The sequence below is a fragment of the Suncus etruscus genome, chromosome 7, assembly GCF_024139225.1.
Source record: "Suncus etruscus isolate mSunEtr1 chromosome 7, mSunEtr1.pri.cur, whole genome shotgun sequence".
NCBI lineage: Eukaryota > Metazoa > Chordata > Mammalia > Eulipotyphla > Soricidae > Suncus > Suncus etruscus.
Window position 1 is genome coordinate 128,989,855 of NC_064854.1, and position 21,296 is coordinate 129,011,150.

Below are 21,296 nucleotides of genomic sequence, written 5' to 3' on the forward strand. Positions count from 1 at the left end.
GTACAGTGGGCAAGGTGCTGGCCTGGCGTGCAGATGACCTGGCTTTGATCTGTGACACACAATAAGGTCCCCCAAGCATTAGAAGAATGTTCCCTGAGTAGAGCCATGAATAAGCCCTGAGTATCAGTGATTGAATCTAAGATTTAGAATTAATTGGTTTTTTTGTTTTTGTTTATGTTTCGTTTTGTTTTGTTGGCTTTTGGTTTTTGGGTCACACCTGGCAGCGCTCAGGGTTTACTCCTGGCTCTATGATCAGAAAACGCTCCTGACAGGCACGGGGACCATATGGGTTGCCGAGATTCAAACCACCAACCTTCTGCATGCAAGGCAAATGCTTTACCTCCATGCTATCTCCCGGCCCCAGAGTTAGAATTAATTGTAACCTAAATATCGATGTTACAATGTGGGCTGCCCTCACTTAGAAATTATATTAGAAATAACATTGCTTTGGCTACTGTACTCTGCTTGCTTAAGGAAGTTAACAGGTGTAACCTTGTATTTGCTGTGAGCCTAAGTGCAGCCATGACAGGCTACAATTTTAAGGTTGAAAGACTAGGCCCAGACAACATCCAGTTCCTAGCACCATACCCTAGGGTAAATGCCAGGAATTATATCCATAGAAGGCTACACAGTAGCTGACAGATGTCCAGATGACGACTGCACCCTGGGTCTGCAGCAAGGGACAAATAGCCAGATGACACTTCAGATGACACCACATCCTCAGTCTGGGGGCTGTCTGTCTGATGCAACATTTGAACTACAACCAATCCTAGCCCAACCTTGTACTAAGGATCAATAATTTTAAAGATAATTAAATTGGTAGTTACCCAGAGGAAGGGATCCCCTAGCCCAGCGCTTCTCAATTATTTTCTGTCGTGCCCCCCTAGGAAGAAGAAAACATTTTTCGAGTCCCCCGCGTGACTATAAATACTACACTATATTTAAAACACTTTAACCTGCAAAACAACAATACATAAAATAATTTGGGCTGATTTTTTAATCAGAGGTGATGGCCGGATTAATGGCTACAATGATCACGCTTTGCAACGCATAGCTTTTCGAAGCGGGGTTTGAAGCAGGACACAGCAACTCTCAGCTCCAGAGACATACAGAGACATAAACACGGGGCTTAACTTGTTAGGACAGTGTTTGCAGGTCAAAAAACTCTCCCCTCTGGGGGCCGTGCCCCACTATTTGAGAAATACTACCCTAGACTGAGCCCAGTGCCCTTTACAGTTGGTTATGAGCCATTCCGGGGTCCCCATTTCTTAGAAGATGTTGGACCCCAGTATGCTGGAATAAATTCCCTTGCATTTACATTACTGCCTGTCTCCCTAGTGATCTTTTGGGTGATGGATCCTGAGTTCCAGACTCTAACACCAGCAGGTGTGGCCCAAAAAACAACAAGGAAAAAATTTTCTGTTCTTAATTATACGTGTTTGTTTATTTTTAACTTTCATATTTTAACCTTTTATTTGTTTATTTTTAACCAGTCCCAGAGGGACTGGGATTTATAATATTATTTTTTTTGAGCCACATCCAATGATGCTCCTGGCTCTATGCTCAGAAATTGATCCTGGCTTGAGGGACCATATGGGACACCGGGGATCGAACCATGGTCCTGGCTCTATGCTCAGAAATTGATCCTGGCTTGAGGGACCATATGGGACACCGGGGATCGAACCATGGTCCATCCTAGGGTAGCACAGGCAAGGCAGACACCTTTCCTCTTGAGTCTCCGCTCTGCCCCTATAATACTACTATTTGTACTTCTTGTGCATCGTTCCAACACCACAATTATTACCAGAGAATCCATTTCCCCACTAATGTTCTATGACCCCTCTCAACCCACCTGCCATGTAAGTTCAATAAAGAAAGAAATATATTAAAGGTAGACTCACAAAGAGGCAAAAGAAAATGAGCCTATATACACATGAGTCTAAACACTCAAATTAGCAAATAAATGCAATTTAGAGAATTTTTTCAGTATATTCTATTACAAATCATAAGTGAATTTTCCTTGTTAAGGCTATTTTGTTCATTGTATTATGCAATAAAGTGGAAACATTATAGATTCAAGAGATTTCATTTTTAAAGCCTAATTCAATTCTAAGGAAAAAATTTAGGTCGTTGTTAAAACATGATATTCATTAAATGATTATTTTTTAAATAAAATGGTACTATCTTTTTTAAACAAAGAATGAAAGAAAATGAATCTTTAAATCATATTTCATCGTCAACGTATATACCTCTGCCCACTTCTCCAGGGTCCAGAGTAAGCTTTCAGTATTATTCTGGTCCTCAAACTACGGCCCGCGGGCCACATATTGTATTTATTCCCATTTTGTTTCTTCACTTCTAAATAAGATATATGCAGTGTGCATAGGAATTTGTTCATAATTTTTTACTATAGTCTGGCCCTCCAATGGTCTGAGAGACGATGAACTGGCCCCCTACTTAAAAAGTTTGAGGGCCACTGGTAGCCAATTACCACCTTACTGATCCAGGGTGCAACAATATCTAAGCTACTACATGAAACTCTCTAATGCTAGTTTTACTTTGCTAGAAAACACAGAAGTGAATTTACACAGGCTCATCTCTTAGCAAAGTATCAGTAATGGGCCTGTATTTTATTTTATTTTTTACCTCCAAGCAAAAAAGTGATAATTTGCCCTCTTTTTCTAAAAATAATTTCATGTCATTTTTTTAAACACGTATCTCTCTCTTGCACATGATACAACGACCTTACAGAGACTTGCTTGCAGAGACTTTTCTACTAGTCCATTACCAGCAGAGTTACTTGCATTCTAATAAAACTTTACTAGTTTAGCGTGAAGGCTCAATTCTAGTCTCAACTCTGACTTCACCTCACCTGGGACAATGTATTTGATTTCTGATATTCAAACCCTTCACCTTCTCCACAGGCTAGTGAAACCAGACTATTGTTTCTTCAGTATTGAGAGCTAAATTTTACAGTTACAAGTCTGGCTTCAGGACAACTTCCAGGATAAAGGACTGCTATGCTTATGCTTCAGAATGTTTCATAAATAACAGGAGTTATCTTCAATAGTATTATCTGAAGAATGAGCTATTGATAAAGGCTATAAAACAGATGAATTTTGAAAACATTGTACAAAATGAAAGAAGCCAGGCACAAAAGACTACATGTGGTATGATTCTTTCTATTTTTATGACATTCAGGAAAATTCAAAACTACAGGGAAAGGGTATCATTGGTTGCTCGAAATGGGGGTTAGGGAGAGGAGAGGGTGACTGTAAAAGAGGCAATATCAGGAGGTTTTATGGGAACAAAATCTTCTTATATCATGGTTGGGGAAATTAGTCACAGAGCTGTATATCTTTGCTAAAATATATATAATTTATTTTACCACATACAAATCTTGCAGTCAATTTAAAACTATCTTAATAAAGTAATTTCACTCTATTCCCATGTAATGAATACCTGAAAATAGCTAAGGAACCCAAAGAGTTACAGCTCAGGCACCCATGGACTAGAGAATATGAATAGACATGTTTACAATAGTTTGATGCTTATGTTCGTGACAGTAATGTTTGTGTTAAATATCAATGATGTTTCTCAAAAGCCATGTTTTCTTGCCAAACTAGATGAAAATATTTTGCTCACAGCATGCCTGGGTCCTCCAAAGCAAGGCTGAGTGAAGAGGTGAGATGCCAATTCGGGAAGGTCCAGGGGAAATACCCAGGAGTTGACAAGTGTAGGTCAGCGATAATGCTAATGAGGGAAGCCACAGGAAGACCCAACCATGAGTCTGGATTTTACAGAAAAACACCCAAATGGTGCTTCGTGCCATCAATGAGAACTCTTTAGTAGTTGCCTCTTGTAACTTAGAATAGGATAAAATTGAGGATTTCCTGGGACCTTAAAGAAAGACCTTGGGCTGGACAACCAACGTGTCTGGAGCCTGTAGTCTGTCTTATGACAAGCTGTTTCAAGGATGAAGACACTCTGTATCTCTTAGGTCAAGGGAATTTCCTTTCTAATTTCTCCCAACATTTACTGAGTCTATGCAAACAAAAAGCAACAACAACAACAAACAAAAATCTTGCCACTTCTGCCCCCTTTTCTCTCTCTTTTAATTTTATTTATATCTTCTTTTTATTTTATTTATATCCCACCTTTTTTCATAGAATCTTAGAACTTGAATCATTTTGTTATGCCTCATATTTCTAAGTCTTCCTACAAATTGAAAAAAAAAAAAGTAGATGGGACCCAAGGGCCAAGCGGTCTCAGGAGCATTGAGTGGGAGAAAAAAAAAAAAGGTCAGATCTAAATACCCAAGCCAAAGTCAATGACAATAGAATCAAGAGATTCAAACTATAACAAGCTAAACAAAAAATAGACTTACTATACTGGTATACCTGGGGCTAAGTGTGGATGTATGAGATGCATGCTGGGAACTCTGGTGGAAAGAGGTCAACACTGGGGGATGGGAATGACCCTAATTCACTGTACTAAGTGCCTGAAATACAACTGTGAAAGACTTGTAATTTACAATGGCCTCAATAAAAAATTAATATTCAGGCAATGTATATCATGGGCTATCTTATAACTTTTTCTACCATATTTTTTTAAAAAATACATTTATAAGTTATAATTGCATTATCCAAGGACTGATTGCATGTTTGGTGCTTTTATGGGCTCTTAATATTAGTCATCTAGAAGTTTTTTTCTTTTGCAACAACATGGTTTATAACTCAAGGGGGCTATGCTAAACAAAATAAGTCATAAGGAGAAAGTTAAACACCCTGGATGATTTCACTCCTGTGTAATATATAAAGGAACAAATCAAGGGAAGAGACAATCCAACAAAAACATACATTTAAACTTTTACCATAGAAATGAGGTTTCCCAAAGAAAAGCAATGGAAAAACAAGGAAAATGAGTTGAAGGTATCCTTTGGATTATGAAAATATATTAGCACTTTTGGTGGAGGGCATAGTGTGGCAGAAATATTTCTTGTAATTCAATGTTGTCTCAATCAAAATATTTTAAAAAGTCAGTCATCAGGGCCAGAGTGGTAACGCAAGTAGTAGGGCATTTGCCTTGTACACCCTAACCTAGGACAGAACAAGGTTTGATCCCCCAAGTCCCATATGGTCCCCCCAAGCCATGAGCAATTTCTGAGTGCATAGCCAGGAGTAACCCCTGAGCATTTCTAGGTGTGGCCCCAAAAGAAAAAAAAAGTCAGTCATCCACCTGCCTCTAAAAAATATTAATGTGAAAAGCCACACACAGATATTTATTGCAACATTTAACTGCAAAAATGGAAACTATTCAGTTGTTCAATGACAGATGAATGGATAAAGAAGTTGTGGTTCTCCTAGTAATATACCCTAGGAACTCAAAAGCACAATACAAAAATACCTTCCTCACAGTTATATTCATTGCAGCACTAATTTACAATAGCCAGACTCTGGAAACAACCAAGATGCCTTTCAACAGGTGAATGGCTACAGAAGCTGTGGTACATATATACAATGGAATATTATGCAGCCGTCAGGAGAGATAAGGTCATGACATTTTTCTATACATGGATGGACATGGAATCTATTATGCTGAGTAAAATAAGTCAGAGGGAGAGAGATAGATGCAGAATAGTCTCAGTCATCTATGAGTTTTAAGAAAAATTAAAGACATTTAAATAATTCCCAGGGATGAGGGCCAGAAGGACCAGCTCACAATATGAAGCTCACCATAAAGAGTGGTGAGTGTAGTTGGAGAAATAACTACACTGAGAACTATCATAACAATGTCAGTGAATGAAAGAAGTAGAATGCCTATTTCGAATACAGGCAGGGGTGAGAGAGGAGGGAGATGGTGGGAATGTTAAACTGGTAAAGGGGGCTGTTTTTTTATGACTGAAACCCAACTACAACCATGTTTGTAATCACGGTGTTTAAGTAAATATATTATTAAAAGATGAAGTTGTACTATGCAGCTATACGAAAGGTCTAAATATTTAAGTTCTGCAACTTGTATGTAACTGGAAAGCATCTTGATAAACAAAGTCAAGTCTAAGGGGAAGAAATACTGGATGATCTCACTAAATCGGTGATATATAGAAACAAAGGGAACAGAAAGTATTAAATTCTGATAAACTCACAGCCTTGGATTGCAGAACTAAAATTACTTAGCAGTTGGGGGGATGTTGGGGGGAATGAAGAATGGACTAGAAACAAATAAGGACATTAGTGGAGGGTCATGGGCATTTTGGTGGTGACATGGTGCAATAACTATGTACATCAAAGAGATAAATGTTAACAATATTCAACTGTGTTATTCAAACTGTAATAACTAAAATATAATAAAAATAAAATTTAAAAGATAAAAGTCATATACAAAATAGGTAAGTGTTATAAAATATTATCATAAAGGTCCCAAACTGCCACTTAGTCAGTGCCATTAATTTAGTTTTGTTTTGTTTCGTTTATTTTTTTGTCTTGGGAGGGCACACCCGGCGGCACTCAGGAATTACTCCTGACTGCACTCAGAAATCACTCCTGGATTAGGGGACTATCTGGGATGCCAGGGATCGAATCCACATCACATCCAATCCAGGGTCAGCCGTGTGAAAGACAAATACCCTACCACTGTGCTAACACTTGGACACCTGTGCTATTAATTTACAATTTAGCATCTGTCAGAATCATATGTTTTAAGCAGTCACATCTTTTGGTTTGCAATGAGTGAAGCTTTATCAAGTAGGAATCTAGAAAAAAATAAAACACTGGAAAAGACTGCAGTATCAGAATTGTTTTCCTCTTACCCGCAATAACTGGATGTAACATATCTTAAAAACACATCACCCCTAACTTACATGGATTCTTTTGGGAGACTTAGACACTTAGAAAAGTTTTGAATTATGAGCCTTACTATTTAATATAATATGATGAATGCTAATATAGATATGTGTAAACCCTTCACAGCAAAGCAAAATCCATTGCCAAATAGAGAATAAGTAACAAAGACAGACAGAAAATTTCCCTTCCCACATAAATAAGAATGATTTAAATCAAATAGCTTAGGGAGTATGTGGGAAGAAATGCAGAATCCTCTGCAGACTACAATATGTTAAGGCTCAACTACCTCTAATCCATATCACAAAACAACAACAGCTGGCAGCCGAGACTGACAGATGTGTAAAGATGCCTATATCCTTCAGGGTAGAAACTATAGTCAGAACACCCAGGAAATTTTTTTATTAGTGTATTTTTTGCTCTATAAGATGCGCCGGACCATAAGACGCACATAGTTTTTAAATACTTTCCTCCCCTACACTCGGGCTTCATTCAGCTTCAGGTAGCATTTGTTCCATAAGATGCACTTTTGGGGGGAAAAGTACGTCTTAGGGTACAAAAAATATGGTAGAAACCTTATGATGTTTTTCAGGGAATTATAAGCAACCTTTTAAAATTCAACAAGCTGAAATCGAATACAACTTGTTATATGTAGATTATAAAAACTTACCAAAAGTATAGTTTTAACCCAGAAGCAAATATTTATTTAAGAGAATTTGCCTTCCCTGGCTTCATATCAGTTCTCATTGAATAAAAATCAGCTCTCTGCTTGAGTTGGCCCAATATAGTACGCTGAAATAACAGATAATTGCTACTGCCACTTGCAAATCGCAAGAGAGGAGAAAAGAAAGCGTATAATATGGAAGTCAAAATGACCCTGAGGACTTAATTATGAAATATTCTTGATTGCTAAAAGACAACTAATAGAAAGGCATCTAGCTGTGAAATGTGTTTCTTAAATTGACCAGGGAGTGTGGTCCAGCACTATTAAATTACTTCTATTTCCACTCAATGCACTGTGCTGACTTTTTCCAGATAAAACTTTGATCCTCTGACTGCTTTGAGTGGACAGACAGCATTTCCTACTCCATCAGCTCTCATCTCAGTTCAGACATCAATTTTTCCAGAATGTTCTCTTTTACCATCAGTACTGGTGAGGTACTTTATATATGCTACTTATCAGGCCGCTCACAATCCTAAAATGGCTTGTTTAAAATGGCTTTCTCCACCTTGAGTGGCTAGAAAAATAAAAAGCACATTTCTTCAAAAATCACTGCATGCTCCGGTGTCTTCAATGTCTCATGTAGCATGGCACTAATTTTGTTGTTGGGTGGCTACATGATAGGAGTCAACACCAATAGGAGGATGGAACCCAAGGAAGAAAGAGAGAAGGAAAAGGATAATAACAACTGGGCATAATCACTAAATTTCTGTGACTCTGGAAAGGTCACTACTTTTCTCAGGAGCTCTGTGTCTTTAGTGGGAATATTTTCTTAAAAAAAGTGAGACCAGACAAGGCCAGAACAATACCACAGCAGGCAAGTAGTTTGCCTTGTACACAGCCAACCCAAATTCGATCTCATACATCTTATATGGTTCCTCAAGGGAGTAACCCCTGAGTGCCACCAAATATGGCCCAAAAACAAACAAACAAAAAAGACAGAAAAGGTAAGACTACGAAGGTCCATTAAGTCCTGAAGGTTTTCTGTTCTCTCAGATATTTCTTATTGGTTCATGCGTCTTCATTAGTCAAATAATAGACTGTTAGGGAGCTGGAGCAATAGCACAGCAGTAGGGCATTTGCCTTGCAAGCAGCCAACTTAGAATGAACCCAGGTTTGATCCCTGGCATCCCTAGAGCCTGCCAGGAGTGATTTCTGAGTGCAGAACCAGGAGTAACCCTTGAGCGCCACCAGGTGTGGCTCAAAAACATAATAATAATAATAATAATAATAATAATAATAATAATAATAATAGACATGGACTTCCATAAATCTTTCAAATTGTTCCATCAGAAGGTGAAATATTTTTAGCCCTGACACATAAATAACAAAATTCTATTGCTCCATTTCATTTTTACTATAGTAGTAACATCAAACCCCAACCTCACACATGTAAAACACAAAGGAAGAAATTGGCAAATAAACCACTTCACAAAGAAATTTATATATATATAAAGTGTTGCAAGTCAGCCCCTGAAGAGGTTGACTGTTGGAGGGATGGAGGATGAGGTCTTTCCCCTTCAGCTTGAAGCATGTGTCTGCCACCCTGTCTAGCCTATGGTTCTGAGGTGAAACGGTGGGTAAACAGCTCGCAGACAATCAGGCTTGTGGAAATAATAGCTTTATTCGGTGGACAAGACTGAAGTCCAAAGCCTCAGCATCAGTTCCTGCCCCCCGCCTTCCACAAACCCTTGTTTTTAATCCTCCAGAATCAGGTACCACCCAATGGTGGGATCAGATACCACCCAATGGTGGAAGCAGAATCAGGTACTACCCTAGGGTGGGGGCAGAATGCCAGGTCACACCCTAGGGTAGGGCACAATCATCGATCAGGCTAGGGTCAGTAACATAATAATCCCCTAAAATATTTACATACACAACAATAAAGAAACAACCTCTGCTCCTGAGTCTCAAAATGACCTTCAAAGCATTTCATTTAGCCAAAAGATCTTTTCACCAGCAGGATCAATTGATTAAAATCATCGTACTGTTTCCATTCTTGTCTATTAGGCAACTTATTTCACACGGGATAGCAGCCATAAATGCTTAGTCTGTCAAGTGGAATTTAATTAGCAGCTGAAACCTTGGCATGTCATAATAAAGATGTAACACATTAGATGACACCAAGAAATGATGCATTTGCTTACACTCCAGGATAAAAAAAAAAAAACTATAAATGCACGCTTCATATGCTATTACATAATACAGTGAGTTTGTTTCTTTGATTTTCTAAACTGATAGCATTGTTTTGAAAATATCTTGAAAATTCCCATTACAAACCTAGACAACTTTTTGCTGTGGATATTTAAGCAGCATGTAAACTATGAATATATACTATTCTAATGTTTTGTTTTCATATAAGTAAATATAAATAAACATGAATACTTAACACTGGTTCAAATTGGATAAAACTTTTTTTTAATTTTATGAAATCACCATAAGATACAGAGTTAACAAGTTATTGATCATTGATTTTCAGTCACCAGTGTTCATTTCCTATCACCAATCTCACCAGTTTCCCTTCCATTCCCCATCCCAATCTGTGTCTATGTAGATACTTCTCTCTGTCTCTCTGTCATCTACCTACCTATCTATTGTCTATCTATCTTTCATCAATCTCTCTGTCTATCTCTGTATATCTCTCTCTCCCCTTTTTTAACTTTAGAGATAGTAGTTGTTTTCAATACTGTTACAGAAGGGAATATTATACATATCACTTTAATTCCTTTTAGTTCCCAAAACGTTTTCAGAGTTATCATCCCCTAGAATTATTACACAGTGGACCCTACACTGTCCTAACTGTACCCCTCAACATTTATATTGTTATATTATTCTCATCATTGTCCTTTGAAATACAGTAAAATTATTTATCCATGGATAGAAAAATGAGAAAAAATGTATGATTACTTAGATCATATTTTCAGTCCAAAAGTTTTCTAAGCGTAAATTGCATTTTTAAGAAATACTAGTCCTAAAGCCAATTTTTCCAAATAATGTAAATGCTAGCATTTAGTTAAAGAATCTAGAATTTGGAGCTATCTACTAGGTGTTCCATATCTATTCTTTCTTATCAGGTGCTGTACTTCTAGTACTTCTAGTACTATGTCACAGCTGACCACTTTCCTCTTTCCAGAGTGTTTTATTATATTCATATCAATTTTAATAATTCTGATAGTTCAAAATTGTTTTAAGTCATCTATATTTATTTATAAAAATTATTTTATGCAGATGCTATGCATGAGAAAGTAATAATTCAACATCACACAGAAATATGAGATTTGCCTCTATAATTTTCCTAAAAAGTATAGCTCAAAATGTTACCAATATTTCTTGAGATAATATCCAGAGGGGAGAGAAATGTCTGCGATATGAAGTTGAAACATTTTTAAGAAACACTAGCACATGACAGAGAACAGAGATGATACATACATGGGAAGTTAATACATGGGACTCATTTTTTTTATTTTTAAAAATTACTTGAATTAAATACCTTGGTTTTATAATAAAGTTGTTTTTTTACCCATAATTATAAGTTGTTCATGGTTGAGTTCTAGTCATGCCATATACAACACCAGTGCACCATTTCCTGCCATCTATGTCTCCAATTTTGCTTCTCTCTCCCTGCCTCTGGGACATTTCTCTCTCTCTCCCTCTCTCTCTCTTTCTCTCTCTATCTTCATTTTCCCTTTTAGACACTGTGGTTTGTAATATTGTCACTAGAGGATATCACTTTATCTTCTTTCAGCACCCAGTTCTTTTCCAGAATAATACTTTCTAACTATCATTGTCATATGGTCCCATCTCTGCCCTAATTGTGCTCATTCTTTGTGGCAATGTTCTTACCATGTATCAGTGTTCCTGGCCCTCATCTCTATTGTCCCTGGATATTATTATTACACTATCCCTTGTTTTTAATGTTCCACAAAGGAGTGAAATCAGTGTATGTCTATCCTTCTCCCTCTGATTCATTTCACTCAGCATAATATTCTCCATATCCATCAGGTATAAACATTTTTTCATTATTTATTTTCCCTAATAGTGGTTCAGTATTGCATTGTGTAGATGAACCACAGTTTCTTTATCTAGTCATCATTTCTTGGGCACTTAGGTTGTTTCCATATTCTGGCTATTGTGAATAGTTCTGTAGTAAACATAGGAATCCAAAGGGTTTTTCTGTGTGCTGTTTTCTGCATTGAGCTCCTAGAGGTCTATTCTTGGAAATGCTATTGCTGGGTCTCTAGTATACTGGAAGATGATTTATTTTGGGGAGTATATGGGTTTAGGGTCTCTTGTACATTGTAGGATGTTTAACAGTACCTCCTGTTGAGGTCTCCAAAATTCAATTATTAAATGTTCAAGAGGATACTGTGGGGGGTAGAGATAGTGTATTTAAGTATCCCCAACTGAAATTCACTACCGTAGGCCTATGAAATAATTGTTTAGATATCTCGGGCTCTGAGGTTTGAAGTCTTTAAATCAAGAACCCAAACATAGTGAAACTTCTATGAGCACAAAAGCAGTACAATTCTTCAAAAGTGAACCAGCAAAACTAACAGCTAGCATGGTATATAGAAAAGATCATAAATTGAGGATCACCACAATCTTTCTCCTAAGTATGGATTACTGTTTCTTTTTAATCCAAGCCTGATGTTAATTTATTTTGATTGATTTCCCATGTCTCAATACACAGTGACTGCATCTCTTCTGACTAGGTACTAAAAACAGAATTTAGTCCTATACTAAGTTCCTCCCAACTAGGGAGTTTCTTTTCCTTTCCCTTCTACTTTCTAATAATTTTTTCTCTTTTAGAAGCAAACAAACTAAAACAAATAAAAAGAAAGAGGCATATTCCTAGAGTAACAGAAGAGTGAGTAGTATACCTGCCTTGCACACGGAGGACCTAGGTTCAATCCCTGGCACCCCATATGGTCGGTCCCTTGAGCACTGCCACGAGTAATTCCTGAATACAGTGTCAGGAGTCATTTTTAAACATAGCCTGGCATGGCTAAAAAGTAAAAACTAAAAAAATATATAGATATATTATATATATTAAGACCATTCTCCTCATATATCCACCCTAGATATGTTTCTCAAATGACAATTTGGATAAGTTCTAAAAGTTAATGATTTCATGTACTTCGTGAAAACATATAGGGCATAAAATAGACAACACCAAAGAGTGTGATGTTTCAGAATAGTTCTATCCCTATCCTGCTCTGAAACTCTGGACATGTTACTCTCTATCCCAAGGTCTTTAGGATTAAAAGGAAAAGGAAATTTTAATCATACAAATGTAGCATAAGGCTTGTTATAAGGTCTTACAGACTTTATAGATTTAAAGCCTTTCATAAAGTGTCTAAAACATAGTAAAGGCTCAATCACAGATAATCATTTAATTTTAATAATTATTATTTGCATGGTCACAATTGAAAAATGAACAAGTTCATTGGCTCATTCATAAAATGTTATGCTCCTAATATTCCAGTACTTTCAAATTATTATGTAAAATTTTACTGGGAGAAACATGAGCGGAGATACAGAAAAAGAAAGGAGAGAGAAAGAGAGAACTACAGGTTCAAGAGAGAAATTGGGCTTCTCCCTAAGGGGAAAAATGCCTAGATATTATTTTTTCTAAAGGCTACAGTTTCTCCCTAATAACAAAGAAAATGGAGAGATCAGAGATAGTACAAGAACTATAGTGTTTGCTTTGCATAAGGCCAAACTTGGTTGAATCCTCAGAACTATATATAGTTACCTGATCAAAACTAGGGTTATCCTCTAGCAAAGCCTCAAGTATAAGCCCTGAGTACAGTCAGATATGGCCCAAATTTAAAAAAAGAAAGAAAGAAAGAAAGATAACTGGAGGAACAATGCCAACAGTGGCTAAGCTCCCTTATCCAAGCCTTCATCCCCTTTTATCATCGCAGAGTAATGGAACCAAGGCTGAAAGTGGTGCTAAATGTGGGCTGTACAAAAGTCATTTCCTCAGATATATTTTATTATTCATAAAATGCTTATCTTTTTCAACCTATACAGAACATTTAATTCTGGAAAAGCAACCAAGTCTGACATTTTTGGGGGGACAACTAACACTTTTCACAACAAATGCTTTCCTTGGACAGGAAGTATATTACAAAGTTATTCTGCACCTCACAATTTCTAGTGCAACAAGTTCATTTAGAATATATTGATAGAATTATTCATCCAATTAATTAAAAAACCTTCACTAATCAACACTGTTGCAAGGAGATAGAGGTTTTCTGAATATCATGGCAAAGATACTCATGGAATTCATGCCAGTCAAGTTAACATTCATGCAAAGGACATGTAATTTCAAACTAAGTCAAGAAGAATATACTTCAATTAAAATATAAGCTTCTTCGAAACTTCAGTGTCAGCAATAATATCCTTGAACAAATGATGCACAAAATGAGTAGAAAGTTCAGGAGCGACAATTGCCGCATTCCTTTTAGTAGGATCTACTTAGATCTTTCAGTGAGAGACACTCTTGTAAATAATCAGGAGTTCTCTTCTCTGATATTGCATCTCAACTGACAGCATGATGTAGAGGCCATGGGTGAAAGGGCAGCCATGTGCAGATTAGAACAAACTTTGCTGGCTATGCATGTGTTCCTTTATTTTTTTAGAATCATCATGGCTCTTGATCACCTCCAATCCAGCTCAACATGCCACATATTGGGCTCTGGATATTCTTACAAGAACATTTTTACTTCATGTTGCTAAATCAGTCTCTGTCATTTGCACCTATCAAATGATTAGAACCTGGTCACATGCCATTGTTTTCCCACTGCATTTATATCTGGGATTCTGCATGTCTATCTCCCCTACAAGATTGTCAGCTTCAGCTTTGTGAAGACTGGAGAATATCTTATCTTTAGTTATACTTCTAGGATCTAGTGTAGTGATTGACAAATTGGAAATATAGTCAACGTAAAATGAATAGGATTTTCCACATATTAAAAAATTAGGTTTTCCAATAATAAATATAAATGTCCAAGTAGATATTTAAACTCTGAAAGTTCAACAGAGCCAGTTTTATCCATATATTATGTCCATTTTACTGAATGGGGAAATATCTATGTTCTGTAGTCATCTTTTCCCATACTGTTTTTTAAGCAATGGCATTTCCAGTATTCAAATAACCATATTCTCAGACATGTAAGATTATCCACACTCAGAGTGTTCACTACACATCCAAATGGACAGAATAAAGTGGGCAGGTTCACAGATATCACTCCCCAAAGCCCAATTCACTCACCTCTCTCTCTGTCTTCTCCAGCCCACAAAGTCCAACAGGCAGCTAGTGAAATTGGCTTTTAGAAAAATCACCATCTGTTTTTCTACCCCTAATAAAGTACCTCTGCCCTATAAATTCACATTACTTGTGGGATGAAGACATAGAATGAAGATGGGGATGGAATTTGTGTCCAATTTTAATAACTTTTACAAATTTTGGAAGCATAGTGGGTCTATGTTGTTAGAATCTATAAGCTGCATGAGCATCTGAATTTGATCTGGTTCAAGTAATGCTACCATGTCCTAGGCCTTATGCACTTTCCAAATGCTCAATGTCATCAAGGTTTTATGACATTTCTTACAAAAACTCAATAGTCTGGTAGCACTTCATCAGTAAGTTTAAATTTGGGTAGAGGAACAGAATGCTCTGTCTGCAGCATGGAACTATTCTGCTATTCTGACATCAGTATCACAGCCATAAAGGATATTCCACTAAAAATCTTTGTACATGCACTTTTTTCCCTACCTAAAAAAATTCCATATCTTGGAATTATGAGGTAGAGTCAAAAATGCATTAGTAGGCTTAAAATTCCATTTTCATTGGCTTCTGTTTTCTTATAAAAAGTTGAATCTGAGATATGCTGCCACCTAGGCAGGCATCTTGTTTATTCAACCTCACTTCCTTCCTCAAGTCACGAAATGCTTAGAACATCATGCTTTTGTCTACTACCAAGACAAGTGGCCCATATGCGTGGCTTAAGGAGTACACAAGCCTTCTGAGACCCTGACAGATACGAGGTGCAATCCTATCTTTGCCAGGTTAAACATGGTTATGAAAGGAGCATACACTGTTCTACTACTGGCATCTAAACTCAGTGTGGGTTGCCAAAGAGTCCACGAAAAAGAAATATTAAGTAATTCTGCACCTCTGACATTGACATGAGTTTATTATTTCTTTCAGGCCAATAGACCCTAATCCAAAACTTATGTCCAATCTAGGCTTCTTTAGAATGGCCAATTATACTGAATGTGACCAAAACTCCAAAGACTCTCCAGACCCTAAAGACAATGTTCCATGGACCATTAACCTCTGTATTATTTCCACATTTTGAGTTGGTTTTTGAATTGTGCCTCAATTCTTTCAGAATGATTTCTGTTGCAATTTTTGATATTTGGGTTTTGGTAACCCCAGCCGTACTTAGGGGTTACTCCTTATTCCTGTAGGCTCAAGGGACCATATAAGTATCTGTCCGAGGTCAGCTGTATGCAAAGCCAAGTAAGTACCTTATTTAATAATGCACTATTATTCTGACCCCATAAAGCCATTTTTTTCCTACAATGAAGACACATTAAAATTCCTGTTCTTCCATTACAGATCATATTTTATTTGCTTTCCAAATCTATTGATAAGAATGGTGCAAAATTTAAAAAATAATTGAACTTCACATTCTCTCCAGATACATGTCAAATATTTCAAAATCTATTATATACAGGACTTAAACAAGTGGTGTAAAGATCATGGCATTGAGATGATAAGAAGCAACTAGTTTTGTTCTAGAGCTTCAAAACTGATTGCTAAACCTTTTATGTGCTCTGAAGGAAAGATTTTAAAAATTGCAACTATGGACTGGAGTGGTGGCACAAGTGGTAGGACATTTGCCTTGCATGCACTAACATAAGATAGACCTCGGTTCAATCCCCTGGCATCCCATATAGTCCCCCAAGCCAGAAATGATTTCTGAGCGCATAGCCAAGAGTGGCCCCTGAGCGTCACTGGGTGTGGCCCCCAAACAAAAAAAAAACTGTAATTATATCTATCAGCAAACCAGTACATAAATATTGAAAGCACTATCTAAAAAAGTTTACTGAAAAAATTGTTGCCATTTATTCTTGATGAATAAGAACACTGAGTCTCAATTCCTTGTAAATTAAGCAATTATGATGTATCTTCACAAATCTAAATGCAAAATTTGAGTTTCAAAGGAAATCAAAGTTTATTCTGTTAACTTGCAATAATAATTTTTTCTTTTTCTATTCATTCCAAAGACAAAGAAACTAATTTGAGTGACCTTGGGCAAACCTACCATAAGTCATAGTATCTCTGTTTCCAAGAGTTAATCATTACACCAGCCTCACGGAGTTACAGTTAAGGATAAAGTAAAGAGTCCAGCAGATTATATAGCATATACTGCTCAACATAACAATATAAGTTTAAAAAGGTCATATTCTCTTTCTTACTTTTTCTTTCCTCCTTCCTTCCTTCCTTCTTTTGAATTTCTTTGTTTCTCTTTCTCAACTTCTCTACCATCCTCTTTTTCTTTCTTTTTTCCTTCCTTCTTTCTTTTTTCTTTCTTTCTTTCTTTCTTTCTTTTTTCTTTCTTTCTTTCTTTCCTTTCTTTCTTTCTTTCTTTCTTTCTTTCTTTCTTTCTCTTTCTTCATTTTTATTTTTTTTGCTTTGGGGGCCACAACTAGTAGTGGTAAGGGTATACTCCTGGCTCTGCACTCAGAAATTACTCCTTGGGTGCCCAGGACACCACATGTGATGCCAAGGATACAACTTCAGTTGTCTTGCAAATCAAAAGCATTATTGTCAGTGCTCTCTCTCTCTCTCTGTCTCTCTCTCTCTCTCTCTCTCTCTCTCTCTCTCTCTCTCTCTCTCTCTCTCTCTCTCTCTCTGTCCAAAGCCAGCTTTTCTTATTCACTGCTGGCAACTGAAATGACATTCTTTCTTCTGAAACCTTAGTCTATGCTCCAAATGCTGCCACTCAACTCTTTCTGTTTGTCGCCCTGAGAATACTTTTTAATTATTGTTTTATTTTGTTTTGGTTGGTTAGTTTGGGGTCCAAACCAGCAGTACCCAGGGGTTGCTCCTGGCTCTAGCTCAGGAATTACTCCTAGCAAGTCTTGGGGAATCATATGGAATGCCCAGGACCAAGCCTGGACTGGCCTCAAGCAATGCAAGTGCTCTACCCACTGTGTTATCACTCCAGCCCCAACAAATGCTTGTTTATGAATTTCCCTCTTCCCAGCCTTTTTCTAATTAGCAAATCAATTAGCTGAAGGACCAAGATGGTGTGTGGTGAAGGGCGGGGGAGAAATTAAAAAAGCAGGGTCATGTCTGTAAAAGTTTTGAATGGAATGAATAAAATTAAGTCTCAGATCACCGATCCCAAACAGTGTCTTAAAGTCTTCCGTAACATCTTTATGATTTGGATTCAATCTAATTTTAATTATTTTTAAATTAGAGCCACATGAATCTGAGCCTCATCTGCTCATATGCTTGTCCTTTCATAACCAAGTTTCTCGGTATTTCCTAAACTCAGTCTCTTTCCAGTGCATTCCTTTCTATTATCATCAGTCAAAAGAATCTTAAATGATACATTTAGGTTCTGAATAATGTGACTTTGGTTTAAAGCCAGCATGCACACAAAATACATTGAGTACACTACTCAACAATCAATAAGGGGAGGGAGGAATATTGGACTTTTAAAAAAGTTTAGACGTAGTTCTAAATTATACAATGACCATATGTTTAAGCTTGCAATTGAAACGTGCATTTTTCAGATAATAAAATAAAAATCCATTAGGCCAAGCTAAAAGTGACATAAAACAACTCAGTGATGTACATAAAATTAGTTGAAGTTTATTTTTCCTAATCTAAACTTCTTTCAAAATTAATTTAATATTTTTCATGTGCCCAAAAATTTCTCCAGGACCAAATATGAATGGTACAAATTCCTATGTGAATGTGCTCATGTGAGCTGCTCACCTTTTTCTGAAGAACGTTGATTTTTCTCTCTTTCACCTCTAACATATCTTTCATGTCTCGAATCTCTCCAGCCAGTGTTCCTTTCTCTTCCGTGAGGTCCTGAAGCTGTTTAGTTTTCTTATTAAGAAAAGATTCTTTCTCTTCTAGCCGTAACCTCAATGCATCTACCTGAAATCAGAAAAAAATAAAAAAGAAGATAAGCTGAGGTTTTTATTGTGGACTGCTGAACACCAGTCATCCCTGGGAGATGCTGGGAAATAAAACAATTGGAAGTTTTCTCAAATCAGCGTGAGGTAACCACTACTCCTAGGTTTCTCCATGTCTCTTCATTTTAACAACTGATAGCTACCTTCAAGTACAGTTGAGAATCTAGCATACAAGGGATATATTTTTATTTTTTATAATATCTTTAAGCATCGTGATTACAAATAAGTTTGTAGTTGGGTTTCAGTTATATAAAAAAGGAACAATGCCCTTCACCTGTGTAACCTTCCCACCACTAATGCCCCCATCTTCTTTCTCCCCACCCCCTCCTGTATTTGAGACAGGCATTCTATTTTTCTGACTCACTACCATTGTCATGATAGTTGTTGATGATAGATAGATGATTGATAGATAGATAGATAGATAGATAGGTAGATGATAGATAGATGATAGATAGATAGATAGATAGATAGATAGATAGATAGATAGATAGATAGATAGATAGATAGATAGATAGATAGATAGATAGATAGGTAGGTAGGTAGGTAGGTAGGTAGGTAGATAGATAGATAGATAGATAGATAGATAGATAGATAGATAGATAGATAGATAGATAGATAGATAGATAGATAGATAGATAGATAGATAGATAGATAGATAGATAGAGTTATTTCTCAAAGTGAACTCAATGCTTTGTGGTAATCTTCATATCATGAGCCGGTCCTTCTAGCCCTCATCTCTATTGTCTCTGGGTATTATTAAAATAATGTCTTTTATTTTTACTTAACCCCCACAGATGAGTGAAACTATTCTGTCTGTTTTTCTCCCTCTTACTTGTTTCAATCAGCATAATAGTTTCCATGTCCATAAGACTTATAGGAATACAAAACTATACAATAGCACTGTTCCTATGTTGTGAAGCCACAAATTAAATTAAAAGAACAAAACACTCTACTGCTCCCTGTTTTGAGAGCTCAGAGAGGGTCCGTTGTTGTTCACGTTCTGCATTTTCCTTTAAAAATATTGAGAATGCAATGAATCATGTCACTGATGTTGAGAAAAACAGGATTGCCACCTACAGAAACACTATACCCTGGAAATAAATGCACACTTCCAAGTGGAAGTCAATGTTGTTAGAGAAAGAAAATGCAACAGATATGAAACTTATTCTCCAGCTTCAGGAAGTCAATTTGTAAACACTAAATAATGATAAGACAATTCCCCCAAATTCCTATTTCTCTATAATTTAAAATTTTGATTATTTATGAGTCTTGCTAGTTAAGTATCTGTAATCAAAAGAAACATTTTTTTTTTTGCCTTAGCAATTCAAAGATGGCATACAATAAGATTTATGTGGGGTATGGGAGAGCTTAATCCTGACCCTTCATACCAGTAAAGCAGAAAGTAATAGCTGCAGAAATCATGAAGAGGAAGCAAAGGAGGCATGCCATTTAATAAATATATAAATAACCTGGTAACATGGTGAAAAGGATTGTTCTAGGAATGAGAAACAAGATAGAGGTAAGGAAGTGACTGCTGCATCTTCCAAAAGCTACTGGCAGCAATGGAACAAGGATACGGGAGTTTTAGACAAGGTTTCTACTCCTGACTAGATGTGAGAATCGACACAAATAATCACTCAGTGTCCCAGCCTCAACTGTCCTCATCTTTGAAACAAAAAGGTTACTATGGACTACCTCTCTTTGCCATAATTTTATAGTCTTAAGCACACACTCAGTTTTAGGTAGAGTACATTCAAGAAAGAGAATATTAGAGATTTTTAATTAATATAATAAAATCTCCCTTTCTTATCCCTCTACCAAGAAAAGAGTGCCAATGCTATTTTGCTAACAGTTCAATGTGTTGACAAGGTGGTTGAGTGGTGGATTTTTCCAGTTTCTGATTAAGAGAAGATGACGCTGGGAGATCTTAAGAAAGGAAGGGGTGACTTTATGTGCCTGCTACCCTCTACAGAATTGTCCAAGTGGCAATGCAGGCGAGGGTGATTTATTGTGACTGGAGAGAGTGATAATTGCCGATCCCTCTCACAATTGTACCTCTTTTCACAGAATAGACAGAGAGATCCAAGGGAAGGAACGTGAAACAACTCCTCAGATGCCAGATGCTGTTCATCTTTACTTCCCTAAGTGAAAAACTATTCTGGTTGCACCAAAATTTATGCATTCTGTTGGTCTAGTTATCTTTACCTACCAAGCTGAAATATCATTATACTTTTCTTTGGGTTTTTATACTATGGAGTGAAAAATCTGAGCTGTATTTAACACATAAAGAAGAACATTTGATAGAACCCATGACTATTACCTGTATATGCATAAAACTCTAGAATACAGCAGAGTAATAAGGGGTTACATTCGAGTTCTTTTAGTTGCACACAGATTGACAAGGAATATGTGAATCTGAGAGGAAATGCATGTTTATTGCCCCCCCTCAGCCCTGAATTTCAGCTACCAAAACCTAGGAAGTCGATATATGGGTTAACAAAACT

At 36.8% G+C, this 21,296-nt stretch overlaps 1 protein-coding gene and 1 pseudogene across 3 annotated transcripts in view; one reads left to right on the plus strand and one right to left on the minus strand.

The window, feature by feature from the left end:
• Positions 1 to 21,296, minus strand: part of ERC2 (ELKS/RAB6-interacting/CAST family member 2) — a 1,176,444-nt gene that overhangs the window by 646,607 nt on the left and 508,541 nt on the right. For all 3 annotated transcript variants that reach the window (XR_007497514.1, XR_007497513.1, XM_049776157.1), the window contains exon 7: positions 18,587 to 18,754. Coding sequence is in view for 1 of the 3 variants with exons in the window: in XM_049776157.1 (XP_049632114.1) it covers positions 18,587 to 18,754 (168 nt within the window). In the remaining 2 variants the exon portion in view is untranslated. The remainder of the gene's footprint in view (positions 1 to 18,586; positions 18,755 to 21,296) is intronic.
• LOC126013619 (golgin subfamily A member 7-like) overlaps positions 20,270 to 21,296 on the plus strand; it is a 29,518-nt pseudogene continuing 28,491 nt past the window's right edge.